This window comes from Topomyia yanbarensis, chromosome 2 (genome assembly GCF_030247195.1).
Source record: "Topomyia yanbarensis strain Yona2022 chromosome 2, ASM3024719v1, whole genome shotgun sequence".
Lineage (NCBI taxonomy): Eukaryota > Metazoa > Arthropoda > Insecta > Diptera > Culicidae > Topomyia > Topomyia yanbarensis.
In genome coordinates, this window is record NC_080671.1 from 57,031,649 (window position 1) to 57,050,054 (window position 18,406).

Sequence of the window (18,406 nt, forward strand, 5' to 3'; positions counted from 1 at the left end):
CGAATAATATTTCGAATAAACTGAATAAATTGAAGAAAAATAATAAAAAAAATTTAAAATAATTATGAAGCAAAAAAAGTTATTCATAAAATAGATAGAATGATTAATATAAATCAAATTGATTTCTTATCAATTATTATTCTTATTTTGCATGAGATAATAAACTGATCGGAATGCATATAAAGAATAAAATAAATACAATAGACAAAATGAAGGTCGGATTAACAAAATGAATCAAAACAATGCTAAATGCAAAAAATCATTAAAATGAAATGATCATATATTTAAAATAAGTCAAATATTCAAAATGATTTTTTTCAAATTTTTCAAGTTTTTTCAAAATAAACAAATCGAACATAATATGAAATTAATGATCTGGAAAAAATGAGTATATAGAATAAAATTTAAAAATGTTAGTTAAATGAAGTAATTGAATAAAACTAATTTCACGAATTCCAAAACCATTGCTTCAGAATATTCTGAAGTCTTTGTGAAAATCCCATTGCAAAGAGCACGTTTTCGATCTTCTTTTCTTGAGGACGTTTTAAGATTATCTAGTGTTTCTAGAAACCAGAAATTTGCCTTGGAATTAAAAAATGTCTTTTTGGTCACAGTTATCTGAAAAATGATTTGTCAAGTGTCTAGGTTATGTTGGAAATTAAATTACTGTCAATGACACAGAAGCCGTACATTCAGTCGATTACAATGCAGTCTCTTTCCACCCATCCTTATCACTTGCGAATTGTTTCGTTCGGAATTCTCGATCTGAAGATATGGGTTTATGAGTCCTACACAAACCAATAACATGAATGGTTGAAACTACCAGAATAAGTATTTAAATTTATCGAAAAGACAGTGGTCATTGAAAGTGTCCCTGGACTGCTTTTGAGACACGAACATACTTGAAATTACGAGTCGTAGGGTAAAGTGCCTATTTTCACCATACTAAGCAGGGTGCCTCACTAATCCATTAATTTCTCGGCCTTTAATCAATGAAATGCCTAAAAAATAGCTTTGCTTTGTTGTTAAGTTATAGTTTTCTCATAATATAAATGTTGTGCAATTTTGCCAAGACCACAAATACAAGAGATCGGGGGTGGGGAGGGGCGACAAGTGAGGAATGGTAAATTATGGTTAGTGCTGTGACATTAAATTTGTATATAGTGCGACATTTTGATTCCTTACATCTTTATTATACATAAAGCAATTGATAATTTTTACGCCATAATTAGTATAACATAAATCTTGCAAAAAAGGATAAATTCTCACTAGAATTTTGTTATTCAAAAATACTGCTCTAGGTGATGCTATGAGTATAATATGAATATGAATTATGTTAGAAAGCTATTTTCTCACTACTAGGTGGATTACTTGGCGATCTGTGCATTCATATACCATTCAACGTCTATCGCACGACTGAGCGCAATGCTTAATCCAACGGATAAATACATCAACTCTGGACAAACTTTTGCTTTGAAGTGAATTTACACATTGTTTTGTCTTTGAAGAAAACTTGCTACTAATTTTGAGAAATAGTTAATTAATTATTAAGTAAATTCACAAAATGTTTACGCAATCAAATTCCTTGGATCATGCAGATGCGTTTTCATCCCCGGATATTCAAAATCGGTTTAGTTTTGCCCTAAAACACCCGTAAAGCAATACTCTGTATGTAACGATCTCATTTTTAGTTAGTGGAAATTGGTAAGCGAGGAATGAAAATACAAAATGTTTAATATCTCCGCCGTTCGTGAACGGATTTTGACAATCTATAGATTGTTCGAAAGGTATTTTTACAAGCTTTCCAATAATTTCCAGATAGCGCGACTATATTGCTTTGTTCGAAAGTTATTCGCCTTAAACCCTTTGTGATTTAACAAAATCATCCATATCTCAGAAAGTAAACAACTTATCAAAAAAACAAAAATAATATTGTCAAATGGCAACGTTAGGGCATTCATTTGAAACTAATTTCGTTAAGATCGGTTCAGCGGTTGCTGAGATAATTACATGACATTAGTTAACATACATGCACAAACACATGCAGACATACGGACATTGTCCCAATTTGTCGAGCTGAGTTGATTGGTATATGAGACTCGGCCCTCCGGGCCTCGGAAAAAAATTTCAAAGTTTAAGCGAATTCTATACATTTCTTTTGTAAGAAATGTAAAAACCCTTAAATTGAAAAATTATCTAGAAAACTTAACGTAGGGATTAGGCATTTTTTACATAGAATGTGTATGAAAAATTTGAAATAGATCGATTATGTAGTTTTTGAATGGCAGTTAACACCGCAAATCGTGTTTTTTCAGAGACGTTCCACAAAAAGCTTTGTCACCGATTAGCTTTTCGATATTTTTACATGAACAAATTACAGCATGTTATTGAAATAAATACATTATAGTGAACTGAAGTTTTGATCAATTTGCTTTACCTAAATTTCCTAGAAAAAATCCGAAAAAAAAGTTTTTTTACGCTGAAACCCTGTATATGATGCATATTTTGACTACATAATACATTATAAGACTACTTTTCTGTGCAGTTTACAACATTGATACTATTTATTTTCTCTTACAGAGTAAAATTCCTGTACCCCTGCGTCTGTACACGTGGAACGGACGATGGAATCTACGTTACATGCGAGAACTCGAATCTGGCCAGCCTGTCGGTGGCTTTCATCAATCTGGCCAGTCTGCGACTGCCGGTGGAGGAGTTGCACATAAAGCGGTGTAAAATAAGTAAGTAATTGGGGAGATCATATACAAATTTGTGTACAAGTGGAAAAGGTCCATGAATATGTTACAACAGCCCACTTGAGCTGTCGTTTTGTTTCGTTTAAGATTTCACATGCGCCGCCGGGCGGTCTATTGTTGTGTGGCACTTGTTTCATTTGGTAATTTCCCTGGTTTGCTCTTGTTGTTTCATTGTATTGCTGATGGTTTCATTCGTTTTATTTGTTCATGCAGCATTCAAGACTTTCTGCACATTTTGCTGTGTCATTGTGCGCAGCATAGACGGTTCACCAGTGGAATGATTTCAATGGCATCGAAAAACTATTTAATCCACTTGTGCACTCTGCACCGGTTCAACCAGTCGATCGATTATTCGTCTTCCACCCACTTTTTGCAGTGCATAAGTTTGTTTCAACAAAATAGGATTCTATAAATCTTTTCGACACTAGTAATTGCGGAATTACCCATTTGTGTGTATTTGCCGGGTATGTCTTCAAGAAACATCAAACAACCGCAGATTTTACCAAGTTGTTTCTGAACTTTCACAACATGTCTTCTTGTTTAACTATATTTTCGGTCACATTTTTTTCATCTGCTTTCGCTGGTCCCACAAAGTCCGCGACAAAAGCATACACAAAAGACATAGTTGCTGGGAAAGCGATTTAATGTCGTACTAAAGCGGAAGCCGATATGGTGTTCGACCTATTCCAAGCGAAACTCTCACTGTTAGTGAATTGTGTGTGAAATGAACAGAACTTTCCGCTTTACAAACGTAATTCAGTTCTGTCAAAAACTGAGCATAAGACTGAGCGTTGTTGTTTATTACCAATATTGGCATCAAGGGATACAAGCGATTGATCCAATCATAAGCTACGAAAGTGTGTCCAACTTGAGCGGTTATGAAATGTTTCAATTTACATCCAACAAGAAATAATCGACGGATAAAAAGTTTTCACGATTAATAGAGGAGAATAATATGCTTTCGATGCGTGAGTAACGGAAGTTTGGGAACACAATTGATAGGATGGTTTTATGCAGGTAGTTAATACGAGACCGCTGTAACTGATTGAAAGTCGCTGCCATGCATGAATTGCATTGGAAAGCATGATGTACGATATATAAAATTGATTTTTGCATGGACACTTCGAAAACTTGCGTAATATGCAAAGCGATGGTTTACTTGATGGAGTTCCTCGCAGTTATGTATGTTGGTTGTATGTTATGTACCTGACCAGGATTGGTGTTAATCTAAATTTTACTACGTGCGGTAATGTATTATTCATGGTATAGCCATGGTTTAGTTTTTATACTGATCGTCATAAATGGAACAATGTACAGGAAACGATGTTTCAATACTATCAGCAATCGAGTGGTTTTTGACCCTGATGTTCTGAGATCGATTAATAGGTAAATATTTCTGGTCGTTGGATGATTCAAACTTTTACTTCGTTTTCATATATTCAATGTAGTAATGAGCCGATTTCAATCAGTATATGTAAATGTTCAGATATACCTAAGATACATTAAAATGTTCATTCGTATAGTATGGCCTGAAAAAATATATGTTATTAGCAAAGGCAAGAATATATAAATACCAATCCAGAAAGTATCGGCTTCAAAAGTGGTTGTGTATTTCTCAGCTAGCAGCTTTTATGACTTATTGGTTATATCTATTTTTTGCTAAGGTTCAACCAGCCTTAGAGTACTAATGAACCAATACGAAAAAAAATTCTATATTAATGTAAAATTTGAAGGTACAATGATAGCCCAATTTTCTTAGCACTATATATCGGGTTGGCAATTTCGGGACATATTTTTGGAGCCATCCATATACACTTTGGGGGAGGAATGTGGGATACGACTAAAACAAATTTGTCCATTGAGAGTAGATGGTGGAATTGGAATTGTCCACGCTGGCTCTTCATTGTATTTTTACATTATTAGAATGTAAATCAAACCTGTGTCATCATTGGTATAAGCACTTCAGGAATTAGGAATCAGACTGTAATAGCTCGGTGGACACATTCTCCATATTATTCGCAGATTTACCTAACAATAACATATAATTGAGTTTTAGTTACGTAATCGGATTCACAAAGATCACACGAATAATACTCAGCACACTGAATACTAGCCATCTGAAAATTGAGTTAGGAAAGCCCAGTCAGTACTCTGATTAGAATGCAACAATTGTGCTAGGAAAAATGCAACCAATTCTTTGACATTTTTGGACACACATCCGACAGAAAAGTTTTTATTTGATCTCAAGTTTGTAAGTTACACGAATGGTTGGCATGTTCGGATAGTTAATTCGTCCGATTGTTCATACTAGAATGATCTGGCACTCATAGGAGGAAATGCCGACAAAGGTGCTTTTGGGATTGACCGAGTGAGTGAAAATGTACAATGAACTAAAAAATGATGCTTGGAAGGAGCAAATTATTCTCATTGTGCATTTTTAACTGAATTAACACTTTCATGAAATGGTCAACAGCGATGCTGGTTATGTCCAATGCTGTTCTACTGGGAAGGAAAGGAATGTTAGTTCGACACTCGCTGTTGATTGAGACCGAAACTACCTCTGCATCTCCACGATTCTCAGTAGGAAAGGGAAAAGGAAAAGACAGGAGGTAGGGTAACCAACCTAATTTGGACCCCTGCATATTTTGGACCCTGTTAATGTATTTGCCTCCTACACTGCCAAGTTTCTCTGCATTCGTTTAGTTTGATGCAGCAATTACATCCCTTGGGTTGTCTATTAAGTTTCAATATCATTAGTTCATCTCTAATTGTTTAAAATTAAACAGAATCATAGTTTTCAAAAATATCACCGAAAACGTTTCATGTTTCAACGATAGCCAAGAGGAACCGGTGGAAATGATACATTTTCAAATTGGATTTAAATGTACAATTATAATATTTTTTATCGATTTAATTAGTTTGTCTGACTTGGTATTATGCATGTTACGTGTTTGAAAAGGTTTCTTCGTAATGTTTTATCTAAAAAATCTTAAATAAATGGTGTCCACAATATGTCTTAAAAAATAGATAAAAACTTATTTTGGACACCCCTCGACTTTCTTTCTTGACAGCTATTTGTTTATCGAGTTAGAATTATCAAAAAGTGAAAAATTTCGTAACGGTAGGTCGCTTGCTCTTTTTGGTCAAATTATTTAAAAATGTTCAAACTAATGGATGTCGAAAACCAAACGATTGAGGAACATTTGATTGAAGACCATAATATGACCAATGAGGAGACTTCTGAAATGCATGTTGAAGAACATTTGTAGTTCGATTTTTTTGAATTCGACGAGCTATATGTTGACAAATCTAAGAGTGTGCTTGCTGAATTCCTAGAATCGCCTGAAACACTCACACGAACAGGAACATCACGATTCAAGCGACGTAGTCCTGCTGTTTTAACATTGCGCCGAACAGTTGAATACCACAAGGCGAAAGCTGAAGAAAAAAGGAACTCAAAGGAAGAGAAACAAAGAAAAACTGAGCTTAGAAATAATAACAAGAAACCACCTCGTAAACAAAAGAATTAAAAAATAATATTTAGTACAAGAACATTCCTGACGAACTTTGAACCTTGATTTATCATCCACTTGAGGATGTTACTGCATAATACTGCAACAGATGGATTGCTACACGAAATATATTGTTGTTAACTCTATTGCATAACATTTAATGCTGCTTTGTTATATCTGGAGTAACCTAATTGTACCGAAAGTTTTTCTATTTCTCAAAATGATAGAACTAAAAAAATACTTCATGCAATCAGCTTTCCATATAAAGATTAATGTACCATTTTTGATTGGCAGTCACTGATTTCCTTATGTTCTTCTTTCATGCATTAAATATACTGCAAAGAGAACGAGTCAGTAGGTCAGTTTAGTAGAAAAAACTTCATTGTTTCCAAAATATATTCAGTCACATTTAGTGTGTCCAAAATATGCTTGGAACACTGTCCAAATTAGTGTGGAAGGGTCCGAAATGTGAAAAATACATGCTGTGAATAAATGTCATTTTCGAGTTTATGTCAATGTATAAAACATCCATTAGCAGTTTTCTTTCAAGAACAGTAATTTTGGAGCTTACTCGTGCATGTATTGCATTAAAAAACATAGGCAAGCAAACCTTTTTTGACGTTCACGTAATTTCACTTCCTCTAGGGGTCCAAAATTGGTTGGTTACCCTATGTCTTGGTATGATCTTTGCAATATGTAAGAAAGTCGCTCGCGATCAATTTCCAAGAATTCGAAACTAGCAACTTGAACTCCGGACAGCCGGCCATCGGGAGTGTTGCTTCTTATTGACACTTCAATGATCATTTACAGATTTCTTTAGTTTTCGTTGAGCTTGAGCTTGAACTTTGCGTTAAATAGCGAGAAATTCGTCTTGAGACATACGACATACTCAATCGATATTTTTTCAAATATTTTTTACAGAAGGAAAAGTAGCAAAGGAAAAAAAGAAATAATCTCGAAAACATTTATTGAGTGTAGTAGACAAACTGCAGCTACAACAGAAAACTCGATTTTATTTGTGGTTTGAGTGATTTAAGCGGCCTAAAATGAGCAATAACTGTACCGAAAGCGTTACTTTGTATGACGGATATATTAACGGTTCTACGCGCGCGTCGTTTGTTCCCCTTCCCTTTCAGCATACGACCAACAGATCTTCATTAATGCAGCTCCTGCCTGAAGCGAAACTGAGTCAGGTAACGCGGGATGATAAGAAATAGAAGTTCTGTATCAGAGGTGAATGGCGACACAGTTTGGCTTCATGTTGCACAATAATACAGCTTTGCCAACCTCAAAATCAAATTAATGTTCGACAAGGTAAATTTCGTTCGTAAAATTATTTTGTAGGATAAAATGCCTATCCCGGCCCTATTCAGGCAGATACCGAGTGGGCAGGAGGACGGGGTGTTTCCCCCGGGCCCGGAGTTATGGAAGGGGTCCGGACCTTGAACGGAAGGAATGATTCTGATAAATAATATTTCAATAATAATTTATTTAAAAATGCAATTAGATCATCCGTTTGTTCATTTTAGGATTTAGCGTTACGCCGGCGCCTAATCATTCCGGCAATAAGCTAGTGTCGGTTTCTGATGAGACAAACTCGAAAGCCATCCATAACTTTATTAGTAAATTAAATAATAGTTTATTGGAGATGATGTGCGATTTAATGGTAAAATGTTCAATCGAGACTAAATGTCTCAAAATCTGAATCGGTATCTAAATTTTACCGATGGCAAATCTACTTCTTTTAGTTCCTTAAGATTTTTCACGTTCGACAGCAAACAGTTACAAGAATTATTCGTAGAACCGAAGTTATTGCAAATGTTCTGATTGGATTCCACTGGAGCAGTGCTGCCAGAGACATTTTCAGTTATCGGTGAACAATTAAATTTTGATATATCTTAGTTGCCTTAAAATATTTTTGAAAACATATTAATCCTATCTATTTGCACTGTCTTCGACTACCTTTTCCGCTCTATTGAACTATTGAAAACATTGCAGGAGATGTGTAAAAATTGAACAGCTTCTAGCACTGCTAGAGCACCTATCTTGATCAAAATAGGTTTTTCGTGTTTACTATTGAAGAAAAACGGTTTTGGAACCCTATATGCGCTACTCTTGGAAAAAGTTCGGTATGAATGGGTTGATTTTATCCATATTATTTAGTAAATTTGTTTTATTTATTTTGATAATTTATTCAGTTCATTTATTTTGTTTTTTTATATTTTCAAAATATTTTTTTCTTTATTTCATATATTTTATTCAGCACACTAATTTAGTTCTAGTAATTTATTAATTTTATTAATTATGTTTAGTTCTTCTTTTTATTCATCTCATCCAATGTATTAGTTTGAAGCAATTTAAATTTATTCTATTATTTTTATATATTATTGTCTAATTTTCTTTTGAGCTGGACTAATTTGATTTATTGCTTTTATTAGTTTGATTTAATTTATTCATTCTATCTATTTTATGAACTTTAAAAACTTCTTTTCATTATTTTGCTTTATCATTTTTCATATTATTTTTTTTTTGTTTTATTTTCTTTTCAATTCAATTGTATTCAATTTTTTCGAGGTTTTATTCATGTAGGACTCGAAACTGTATTCGTCTCGCCTCTAGTTGGGTGCCAACTTCTCGTGAGTTCTGCAAACTAATTAATGAACCAGCAGTGATATGTGTAAGAAATGTCTAATCTTACTGCTAGGTGGATTAAATCGGGTTTTCCTCATTTTATCCCATAGTACCAACGTCAAAAATTTCAAGCTAAATGGGTGGGGGTCTAAAATTGTTCCCGTCCCCTTAATATTGAGACATTTGTCACAATATTAAGGGGGCGAGGGGGATATGGTCTTTAAGATTCCACAAAATATCCTAATAATCAAGAATAAGATTTAATTTTCTTATAATGTTTAAAATCAAACCAAAATTTTAGGGTAGTTTTATACATATATTTACTTCAAAAATAAAAAAAAAGTTAATCGATGGAGCCTTGAGTGTAAAATTAAACGCATTTTCGCTTGATGCCATCCATCAAAGTCTTTACAGTGTCATCCGGTACCAGTTTCTCGGTTTTTTTCCATTTTCTTAACATGTCCTTCTCGTTTTTGACTGTCTTCTTGCTCTTCCGAAGTTCCCGCTTCATCATTGCTCAGTACTGCTCCACCTGGCGCAGCTCCGGACAGTTCGGCGGATTCATGTCCTTTGGAACAAAATGGACAGAATTGGCCTCATACCACTCCAGGACACTTTTAGAATAGTGGCATGATGTCAAATCTGGCCAAAATAGCGGAGCTTTGTCGTGCTGCTGCAAGAACGGCAAAAGGCGCTTCTCGAGGCACTCAGATTTGTAGATCTCGCCATTTACTGTGCCCTTTGTCACGAAAGGCTCACTCCTCAATCCGTAAGAGCAGATGGCCTGCCAAATGAGATATTTGGAGGCGAACTTCGACATTTTCTTCTTCTTAAATTTGTCGTCCACATAGAACTTGCTCTTGCCGGTGAAAAACTCCAACCCCGGAATTTGCTTAAAATCGGCTTTTATATACGTTTCGTCGTCCATCACACAGCAGCCATATTTTGTCAACATCTTCTCGTAGAGCTTCCGTGCCCGAGTTTTAGCCGTCGATTTATGCCGCTCATCGCGGTTTGGAAAGTTCTGTACCTTGTACGTATGTTGTCCAGCTCTATTCTTTGCATCACGGCTTGAGACGTTGGGATTTGCTTCCATCATCCGCTTCACCTTTCCCTCCGTCTTTTTGTTCTCCGGTCCCGGTTTTCTTCCAGCTCCTTTGCCGTGGTCCAACGTCAACTGCTCCTGGAACCGCTTCAACACTCTGGAGACGGTTGAATGGTGAATGTTCAACATTTTTCCCAACTGCCGGTGCGACAGGTCAGGAAATTCCAGGTCTTTGGAAAGAATTTGTTCTCTCGACTCTCGATGGTTCACCTCCATTTTCGTTGAATCGAAAAACACGACTTCGAGTTTGACAGCATGTAAACAATACACATCAATGAGAAAGTGTGCAAAATTTGGTTGATTTTTACCCAATGGTAAAAAAGTTATGCCCTGTTGAATGTGTCGCAATAATTTCGTGTTCGCCCTTTAAGTTCTTCAAAAACGAACGAACGTTCGATAAATCTAATTTGTTTACGAATACTCACGACCAGCAGCTGTTGTGTTGCATCCTAATATCTCAATCGATTGACGAACAATTGAACCATTCTTCTTCGTCGTACGAGCAAAATCGCTACGCACAATGCACATCAGATATGCGAAAAAGCAGCATTTTATTGTGGTTTATCCGTGATTACTCTTTGCATATTGCGGCCAACGCTAAATACCTCAGTAAAATAAATATAATTATTAGCATCACCAGCGGTCACTGAACACGAAACTTGTACAGAGTTCGTGTTTGCAAAGAAATAACGTGTCTATACTAATAATAAAGCATGCAACGACCGACAAACGATCGAGCAAATCGTCACAAATTCACCTTTCCAATATGTGCACTAAATACCTATATGTTGGTACATGAGCGCAATACTGTATGGTATTTATAGACCCGTTAAGGTCACGTTTCTTTGCTGCTGAAATGATTTGGCATCGATTCGTTGATGGAAAAGAGGTAATTATTGCAAATGATTGCTGAAGGGTACACTGGTGAACGACTACTTGATTCACCCTTACTGCTCTACAGTGAACGGCTTTTGTATTAAAATGGAAGGTAAGGTATGAATTGTTTTGCTTCAATATAATTTCCTAAAACATGTAAGCTGACATTCTTAGAAAGCTTCCTACATACTCTTTATTAATAGAGCCATTTTGTCTAACCGTCAAATTATACTTCATTATGCATTTGGGGTAATTATCATCATTGATAAATTACCCAACATCACGTTTGCGGGTCAAACTATTTATATCAAACTACCTAAAATTCTCGTTCTTTTTCAGCGTTTTTTGTTTCCAATGTGTTGACCATGGAGCAATACGGTTTATGTTTCATTTGGCTAGCGCTACCTAGGTCATTCTTCTTTTTCACGCCCAAGATAGAACGTGGCCAACATGTTATTTACACAATTTCCCTTGTTATCAGTCTTGGAAGGAATTCTGCACGTGTAGAGTACGATGTGTAATTCTATGTAGTCAACAACTTTCCCTACATAAAATAAATCTTCACCGGACAGAATTCGAACAGTAACGTGCGTCAGCGGTTTGCTAAATTATTCACGATTATTAAAAGCTTTGTATTATTCCTTCCACCCTTACCAGTGAAGTGACGATTTCCAAACATCATAAAACACGTTCACGCATTGCATATCTACTTAGCCTTAATGAATTATTTTCGCAAGCGCATTGAAACTGAAACAACATTAAATTTCCGTTTGGTTGCACCGATGCGTACCGATTACTTAAAAACAGATTGAGGAAGCAACATTACTTCCACCCGGCAACATAGCATTGCTGGAAATCAGCTCCGCCGCCGTTTGTATTTTGTGTTCGATGTTTGTCTGCACATCCGCGTGTAAACCAAACGCCACAGACACGGGCGCCTTATTCAAGTTCAAGGCTTTCCTATCTCTCGCAATACTGCATAAGTGAGTGTATATCTTTCGTCGATTAATGATAGGTTATTAAATCAGACCTAAATACCGACAGCCTCAATAAAAACGTTATTCATTGCCATATTGGAATGTTTTTTCAATTTCCTCAAAATGAAAGCATTACGAAATCCGATGACACTTCGAGCATTATCAATTTTATCACTGTTAAACTAATTGGTGAAAATCTTCACCAATTGAAAGAAAAGTGTTCAACGCTCTTTATTGGTATCTTGTTTCCAATCCGTAAAGCGATGCATGAGAATTGCCTTTGAAAGAAAGCGCATCAATAGGTGATAAGAAAAAAAACCTGTTTTAATCCACCTAGTAGTGCAATTGTGCCTTTCCTATTAATCATAACTATGATTTAATACTTGGTTACGTTCAATATAACATTGTTGAAATTTTTTGTTACATTCTTATAACACTTGGTAAGTGTACGACTGTCACGAACCTGACACACTTGAAACAAACAAAAATCTAATATTAATTTCGCCTTAATCAGCGTGAGTTCAATGTTGTATTCATGTTAACATATTTTTAAAGTAGTGGTGTTTGAGAAGGGGAGGGGTACAATTTATTTGTGGGAGGGAGCGGATGCGTCGGGAGCCTCCTAGCTTATTTTAGTATACGGGGTGGATGAAGGGAATGCAGGTGTAAAGTTGGTCCGAGAGAGGGGAGAGTGGTAGAGTGAGGGAAGGAGTTTGAGAGGAAGTTGGGGGGAGGGGGGGTTGATTTGGGGTCCAAAACCGAACTGCATAAATACCTTCATTTGAGACTAGATTAGTGACAATTGATTTATTGTTTATTGTTTATGTTTATTACCTTCACCAACAGGCCCCTTGGCCCCAATGGAGGTTTCTTAAACTAATTACATTTTAAAATTGCCAACATTTTCGCTTTTATCGCATTCCGCGTCCGGTTGAAGTCAAAGGCCGTCGCCACACTGTTAAAAATTTGCTGGAGTCCGGTAACAGCGCTCTGGCAACCATAGTTGGTTCCCCTGAACGGAACTTGCAGAAGAGAGTTATTACGTAGAGCTCGAACGCGGGCTTGTAGATCCAGACGTCCGAGGATTGTAGGGCAATCCACTCTGGCAGTGAGTAAGTCCGAGACGAACAAGGCTCGAGAGAAGTCCCTCCGAATGCTGAGTGTATCGAGGTGTATTAGCTGGCAACGGTTTTCATAGCTCGGCAGCTGAAATCTATTTCGCCATGGGAGATGCCGAAGGGCGAAGCGTATGAACCTGCGTTTAACAGCCTCGATTCTGTCTATCCCGTTTCGGTAGTACAGATTCCAAACAGCCGAACAATATTCTAAAGTTGAGCGGACCAACGCACAGTAAAGCGATTTAAGACAATATACGTCCCTGAAGTTTTTCGCTATTCGGAAGATGAACCCAAGCTGTCGTGATGCCTTATCCACGATGTATGAAGTATGTGGTTTGAAATGGTAGTTAAACTGAGTCGGATGGCGTTTCCGCGTGAACGTAACGATTGAGCATTTGCTCGGATTTAAACCCATTCTGTTTAGATCACACCACGTACTAAAGCTGTCCAGTTCCCTCTGAAGAAGATCGGCATCGGTTTAATTTCGTATTTGTTGAAAAATTTTCATGTCGTCGGAGAAAAAAAGGCGGGGTCCTTGTAATGTGATATTGACGTCATTAAAGTAGAGGAGGAATATTACTGGACCGAGATGGCTTCCTTGTGGTATGCCGGATGTAGCGAAGAATGGTGCAGATAGACAGTCCTTAATGCTGATTTGGAGTTGCCTTCCATCGAGGTAGGAACGAAACCAGCGCAGAAGTTGTCCATGAATGGCGAGTTTGTCCAGCTTCGCTATTGCGGTATCGTGGTTGATTTTGTCGAAGGCCGCAGATAGATCCATGTAAATAGCATCGGTTTGCAATCCGTCGGCGAATCCATCTATTACATATGTTGTGAACGAGAGCAGGTTTGTTGTTATCGATCTTTTAGGCATGAAACCGTGTTGGTCATCTGCAATGTAGTGATTGCAGCGGAAGAAAATAGGATCTAACACAACCAGCTCGAACAGTTTTGATACGGCACATAAACACGAGATTCCCCGATAATTGTCAATGTTCGATTTGTTTCCTTTGAAGTAGAATACTTCTAACGTTTCAATATGGGGTCCCGTTTCAAAAATCCCAGTAGAGAAATTTTCCCAGGTTTGAAATGCGAATATCTTCCGTTCTACTGATCGAAATCGCAATATTTTTGCACTGTCTGATCGGAAATTCGTGCACGTATTTCGTATTAAATTTCGGAATTAGTGCGACTACTATAAATAAACCAAAACAAGGATTTTTAGAAAATCCTTCGAAAACAGCGAGAAAAATGCGCAATTTGCAAGCATATCTCACGCAGAGCCGTCAAAAAGGAGTATGTAAGCGTTTCATTACATACGGGAATGTTATATATACAGGTCACGCGAGCTTGTTTTGTATCAGTGGGTGCTCGCTTACCGCACGAGCAACATTCTCGTCCGGACGGTACAATGAGCGGTATCATGTTTGCGTTCCCGTACCAAGCGTCATCGCCAGGTTCTTCGTGATAAAATCCTCGCCGTGGTGGTGTAAAATGCATCTCCGATTAAATCTACGAATGCTGATGGTGTGCAGGAAAATGTCATCCGAGATGCCGTGGCCTACACTGAACACGCCAAGCGCAAAACCGCAATGAATGTCGTCTATACTCTGAAACGGCAGGGACGTTCTTTGGATTTGGAAGTTGAAAAGGTAGAACTCACTTGTATCATTATGAAAAAGGCCCTTTTCAGGGCCACCAAAATCATTTCAAAGAATAAGTTTGCATTTTCTGTTTCATGGACCGTTTCTCCCTGGAGAGCAATTTGGGTTAAACCGTAAATTATGATTTATTTCAGTACGCAAATTGCAAATATGGTCAGAAACAAACGAGTGAAGTGGAAAACATTTTTACTAGGCGCATTCAAAAAAGGTGTCAATTCTCAAACGTTTTACCAAGGTGCCGTATTACATTACTCTATTTACCCTGAGTGTTCGATAATCTCCGTATTGGAACCACAATTTCAATTTTATTCTTTATCAAAAATATGTGGTCGACCAACGAAGGGGTGGAGCTACGAAGAACACATATTGAGGACAACACCAAAAAGGACGAGCTTACATTGTGATGTAGTCAGGTATAAAAACTCAGCATGCTGTTGCTCACGCTCAGTTCGTTTGCAGCATCTCCCGCGAAATTCAAACCGCCGTCCGTTTGCTGCTGTCAGAAGAATTGGCCAAGCACGCCGTCTCAGATGGCACCAAAACTGTTACCATATACCCCAGCTTCAAGTAAATTTCGAACACTGCCCAAACAAAAGGCCCTTTTCAGGGCCATCAATTTATCGACAAAGAATGAAATTGAAGTTTTGTTATTACAAGCATCAGAAAGTGGCTTGTCAAGAGCGTTGGATGGTAAGTGAGCCACTTGTGAACAATACCGTCGCTTTCACGTAGAATGGCACAAAATCAAAAGTTATTTGTGATTTGTAGACAGTTTAGTGTAATGATTCAATTTACAAGAATCGAATGTTTCTAACGTTTCGATATAGGTGCTCCGTTTCAAAAAAATATTCAAAATATAATATGCTGCCTGTTTTTTAAACGTGAAAATCTGCTTTTGTACTGAATGAAAACCTTCGATTTTTGTGCTGATTGGAAATAGTTGTGATTAATTCTGTAGAATGCACAATTACTGAAAATAGCGGATTTTGTGAAAGCAGTGGTTGGTCCGTAGAATTCGATTCCATGCGAGCCGGACTAGTTTTTGTCGGAAGGTCCACCTCTGACAATAGAAGTAAACTATTTTATTTTGAATTCAACTACAACTTCCTTGAAAATTGCACAGCTAAAAAACTTTTGGGAAAAATGCGAACCTAAATTTTCCACTATAATGGAAACAAGTGCCCCCGCCGCACAGTATCATCAAGATTGATGGTAATTCAAGCCGGGTGGAAAGGGGGAGGGAGGTTGTAAGGCAATGGAAAACGAAAATTTCATTTATATCTTACTAGAATATAATTGGCTGGCTCTTAAAAGAACTTGTTGGTTTGTGGTTTATTTTGGGTCAGAATTTAGGCCCGCTCGATTGCTGATATCTGTGAATTTCTCACAGGGCGACAGTTTCTGTTCGGTAGCGATGAGGCTTCCTAACGCCAACCTTGACTGGGGCACTTTTACACGTCCTTCGTTGCTTACTGCTTGCGGTGAGGCTTTCCTCCGGTGGACTTACGAGCGGTCTGTTTGGTACGGGCCATGTAGCGAAAAATGCTGATCTGCTACTTCTCTGATGCTGGTAGTTGGACGACGGTCAAACGCTCGTTTTCGTGCCTTCATTTATAAAAGTTCAACAATATTTTCAAAGAATGTTGCAAATTGACAACTTGATAATTCCAAAAATACTTCAAATAAACTATGTATGTGCAAAAGACGACAAAATCGCAAAGAAATTGCTGTTCCAGCACAGAATTTCCTGTCGGGAAATGGTTTTTTGGCGGGTAAATTTGCTCTATAGAAATGCTGTTCGTCGATTTACCCATTCAGATTCGCAATTTCAATTTTGTTCATGATCAAAAATGTGTGATCATCCTGAAAAGGACAGTTTTTACAGCATTATGCATTTCATTTGCGAGTTTCAGCGTTCGATTTATGCTTTCTTTTCGTTCTTCTTGGGCAGCACTCCTGATTGGATGTTTTGTTTTTGAGCAATGGTCACTTGTTTGTTCAACTTTTCGATGTTACGAATCGAATAATATGTTCGAATATTTTAGATTTCGATGTACGTGTATCGATATTTCGGTATTTCCATTAGAAATAACGAAATAACTGCTTTTAATACAACCTATCAGAAGATAGTCAAAATTGTAGCATTTATATAAACAGTCTAAAGTGTATTCTACTTCACTCCGGTTATGTCTCTGACATTACCCACCCATTTTTTATGAACTGGAAACATGTGCGCTGCTTTCCAGCAGGAAGGGAATGTACCAGTAGTGAGTGATAGCTCGAAGACTCGCCGAAGTGGTTCAAGAAGCCCGCTGATGCACTTTTTGACAAAAATCGAGGGAACACCATCTGGACCCGGGGAACAAGATGCTCTCAGTTTGGCATTTGCTGCAAGAATGGCAGCATTATCGACACAAATTCGGTTGATGGTTCGTCCTAAAGAAGGAGTTAAATTGGCGGCGGCGACTTGTTGTGGTGGCAGGCGCTTGTTCGAAAAAACGCTTGAAAATTTGTCGGAGAATAGTTGGCAAATTTCTTTGGTGTCGGTGCCTAAAACTCCATTAAACGACATACAAGATGGTAAACCGGATTCTTTTCGCTGCTCGTTAACATACTTCCAGAACGACTTGGGCTTGGATTTCAAATTTCAGTTCAGTCATCACCGAAGCGGCTTTAGTTCTGGAATATGCACAAAACTCGGACCTTCCGGAATTATCAAGTCAAAACTGAATGAAATTCAATAGTAATCAATGGGAGTATTGGATATTTCATTTGAAATCAAGTTCGAAAAAATCGGTTAGGAGTTTGTTGGAAAATTGGTGTGACATTAGCTCGGGAACATGGCGAGTTCCCCGGGGGCATCAAGATCCGTCATAGGTGGCCAACATGGTCAAAGCTATTGTGGTTCGTCATTAGTGATCTACGCCCGTAAATTCAAGTGATGTTGGACCCACTTAAATATGTATTACTTCATTCGGATCAGGGCCGTCGAGAGCCGCGTCGGGCTTCAGGGCTAGTGTTATTGCCGCGCCCTCTTAAACCTAAGCCTTTAGTTCAATATAAGTTAGCACCACTTCAGCCATGGGGAACTCTTGGGTCCATGGTTTCTATTAGTCTCCGGTTGACTCATATTGCCACATCCACAGATAGCGTGCCAGACAGATGAATTTCGACAAATTCGGTTGATGGTTCGTCCTAGAGAAGGAGTTAAATTGGCGGCGGCGGCGACTTGTTGTGGTGGCAGGCGCTTGTTGGAAAAAACGCTTGAAAATTTGTCGGAGAACAGTTGGCAAATTTCTTTAGTGTCGGTGCCCAAAACTCCATTAAACGACATACAAGATGGTAAACCGGATTCTTTTCGCTGCTCGTTAACATACTTCCAGAACGACTTGGGCTTGGATTTCAAATTTCAGTTCAGTCATCACCGAAGCGGCTTTAGTTCTGAAATATGCACAAAACTCGGACCTTCCGGAATTATCAAGTCAGAACTGAATGAAATTCAATAGCAATCAATGGGAGTATTAGATATTTCATTTGTAATCAAGTTCGTAAAAATCGGTTAAGAGTTTGTTGGAAAATTGGTGTGACATTAGCTCAGGAACTTGGCGAGTCCCCCGGGGGCATCAACATCCGTCATAGGTGGCCAATGTGGTCAAAGCTATTGTGGTTCGTCATTAGTGATCTACGCCCGTAAATCCAAGTGATGTTGGACCCACTTAAATATGTATTACTTCATTCGGATCAGGGCCGTGTCGGGCCCCAGGGCT

At 37.8% G+C, this 18,406-nt stretch overlaps 1 protein-coding gene across 5 annotated transcripts in view; it reads left to right on the forward strand.

The window, feature by feature from the left end:
* The window catches only part of LOC131685645 (toll-like receptor 7), a 38,875-nt gene that overhangs the window by 6,268 nt on the left and 14,201 nt on the right, over window positions 1-18,406 (forward strand). For all 5 annotated transcript variants that reach the window (XM_058969510.1, XM_058969509.1, XM_058969511.1 and 2 more), the window contains exon 3: window positions 2,581-2,741. In XM_058969510.1, the coding sequence (XP_058825493.1) occupies window positions 2,581-2,741 (161 nt within the window). The remainder of the gene's footprint in view (window positions 1-2,580; window positions 2,742-18,406) is intronic.